The sequence below is a fragment of the Sinocyclocheilus grahami genome, unplaced genomic scaffold, assembly GCF_001515645.1.
Source record: "Sinocyclocheilus grahami isolate Dianchi unplaced genomic scaffold, SAMN03320097.WGS_v1.1 scaffold3185.1, whole genome shotgun sequence".
Classification (NCBI taxonomy): Eukaryota; Metazoa; Chordata; class Actinopteri; order Cypriniformes; family Cyprinidae; genus Sinocyclocheilus; species Sinocyclocheilus grahami.
Window position 1 is genome coordinate 18,365 of NW_015508344.1, and position 2,191 is coordinate 20,555.

General features: G+C 38.2%; 1 gene segment (V, D, J or C); it reads right to left on the bottom strand.

Annotated features, from left to right (window-relative positions):
- Positions 1-1,186: 1,186 nt before the first annotated feature.
- LOC107576082 (Ig kappa chain V-III region VG-like) lies at positions 1,187-1,795 on the bottom strand. The segment is given in 2 exon segments: positions 1,187-1,536; positions 1,621-1,795. Coding segments are annotated over 2 exon segments (420 nt in total).
- Between the last annotated feature and the right edge of the window lie 396 nt (positions 1,796-2,191).

The following is a 2,191-nucleotide window of genomic DNA, read 5'->3' on the forward strand; positions in this document are numbered from 1 at the left end:
TATTATTTATATAAGTTTCCTGAAGGATTCTACTAGTGGTGAAGATATTATTTTATTTTATTTTTTTGTGGGGAACTGCTTTGCTTGCTAGAAATATACCATAGTAACTGCAAGTTTATTCAGCCTTCAGTCTACAAGAGCATCTACAAACATACGAGAACATGCAAACTACATGCTAGCAGTGCATCACAACATGATACAAATGCCTAGGAACATGCTAAAACATGCAAACACTTCTGCAACTACATACAGAACTATACTTCCAATGCCTAGCAACATGCCAGAAAAACCTAGCATGCATCTGAAGACCACTGAGGACCACTTATAGTCTTAACCTGCGGTCTCTTGTGGTTTAGTGGTGTCTGCTGTGGTTAATTGAGTCCATTCTCAGAATAGATAGATAGATAGATAGATAGATAGATAGATAGATAGATAGATAGATAGATAGATAGATAGACAGACAGACAGACAGACAGACAGACAGACAGATAGATAGATAGATAGATAGATAGATAGATAGATAGATAGATAGATAGATAGATAGATAGATAAACTCATGCCTATTGTGACATTTTTGCAAAATTATATTATGAGTCTTTTTGCATGTATCACGGTAGTCCAAAGTGAAATGACAACTGAGTGTTGAAAAAGTGTGCTCAGTTTTCTCAGAAACACAACAGTATGAGCAAAAGCAAACATGAGATAAAAAGATGCAACCACATCATTTTGCCTTCCAAATCTAATTTGGTTTGTTTAATCAGTGTCGTTATGTAATGGGGCCTCAATGGTCTAAATTTTTTATTTTCTGTCTAACTTTTTCTGATTTTGTTTGACAGTAAAACTTTCTAACCTAAAGTTGTTATACAGTTAGAAAAGCTTTTGTTAAGCCAATATCAACTTTTTTCACAATAAACTTAATCTATTTGTTTTGTGTTGTTAATGTTTGTTCACTGATCAGTGTTGTGTGATTGTGTTGATCAGTGTTGTGTGTGTTTGTGATCTGATCAGTGTTATTAGTGTGTGTGTTGATCAGTGTTGTGTGTGATTGTGATCTGATCAGTGTTATTAGTGTTTGTGTTGATCAGTGTTGTGTGTGATTGTGTTGTAGAGCAGCTGCAGTGTCTCTCAGCTGTATCAGTGCAGTCACTGTGACTCTGACTGACCGAGGTTTTTGTACGACTCTTTATCACTGTGTGAACACCCAGCTATTACTGATCCAGTTTACAGCCACACAGTAATAATCTCCTGTATCTTCAGTCTGGACTCCACTGATGGTCAGAGTGAAATCAGTTCCATGATCAGCTCCATTTCCACTGAATCTAGATGGAGTTCCAGTGTAAAGGGTTTTGATGCTGTGAACTAAAAGTTTAGGAGATTCTCCAGGTTTCTGTAGGTACCAGGAGAAACAAGACTTGCAGGCACTGTCTGACTGACGTCCAATAGCACTGCTGGTTTTACAGCTCAGAGTGACTGTCTGTCCGTTCTGAACATGTTTCTCTGCTGGAGTCTGAATTACAGTCACCTGTCCTGTAGAGTCTGAAGAACAATTAAAACACATGAAAAAAATATGCTTTTTACAGAAAATCACAAAGAAGCTAATAAAATAGAATGATGCCTTACCTTGAAAATGCATTCCTAAGATCAAGAGAAAGATGAATGTCATTGTAGTTGTTGTGTCTGTTATTATCATAATCAGTGTCAGTCATGAAGTGTTAAACTCACAGCACTATAAACACTCTCAGAGCACTGAAGCATGTGCTGACGATGCAAAGAAGTGGGCAGGATTCACAACAGCTTGAGCTAATAATATAGTTGTCAGACTTTGTTCCTTGTTTTGTGTGTGTTTTGCTCCCCATGTGCCTTCTTTGCCCTTATTTGGTTATCTTCCTGTTCCTGCTCCCTGATTGTTTCTAATTTGTTTCCAGGTGTGTCTCGTCTTCCCCTGATTATGTTGTGTTCTTAAGAAGTGTTTTGTTCAGAGTTCTTTGTCCGGTATCGTTCGTCCGAGTGCTACGTGTGTTTTCCGTGTTCCCTTGAATTCATTAAAATCTCTCGATTGATGTACTTCTCGTCTCCTTCGTTCCTCGCTCCGCGCTCCTCACTGTAGTGCAACCATGACAGTAGTACCTCTGAAAAGATGTATAACAGAGAAGATTCAAGACGAACGTTGCAGTGATGGCTTCCTTGACTC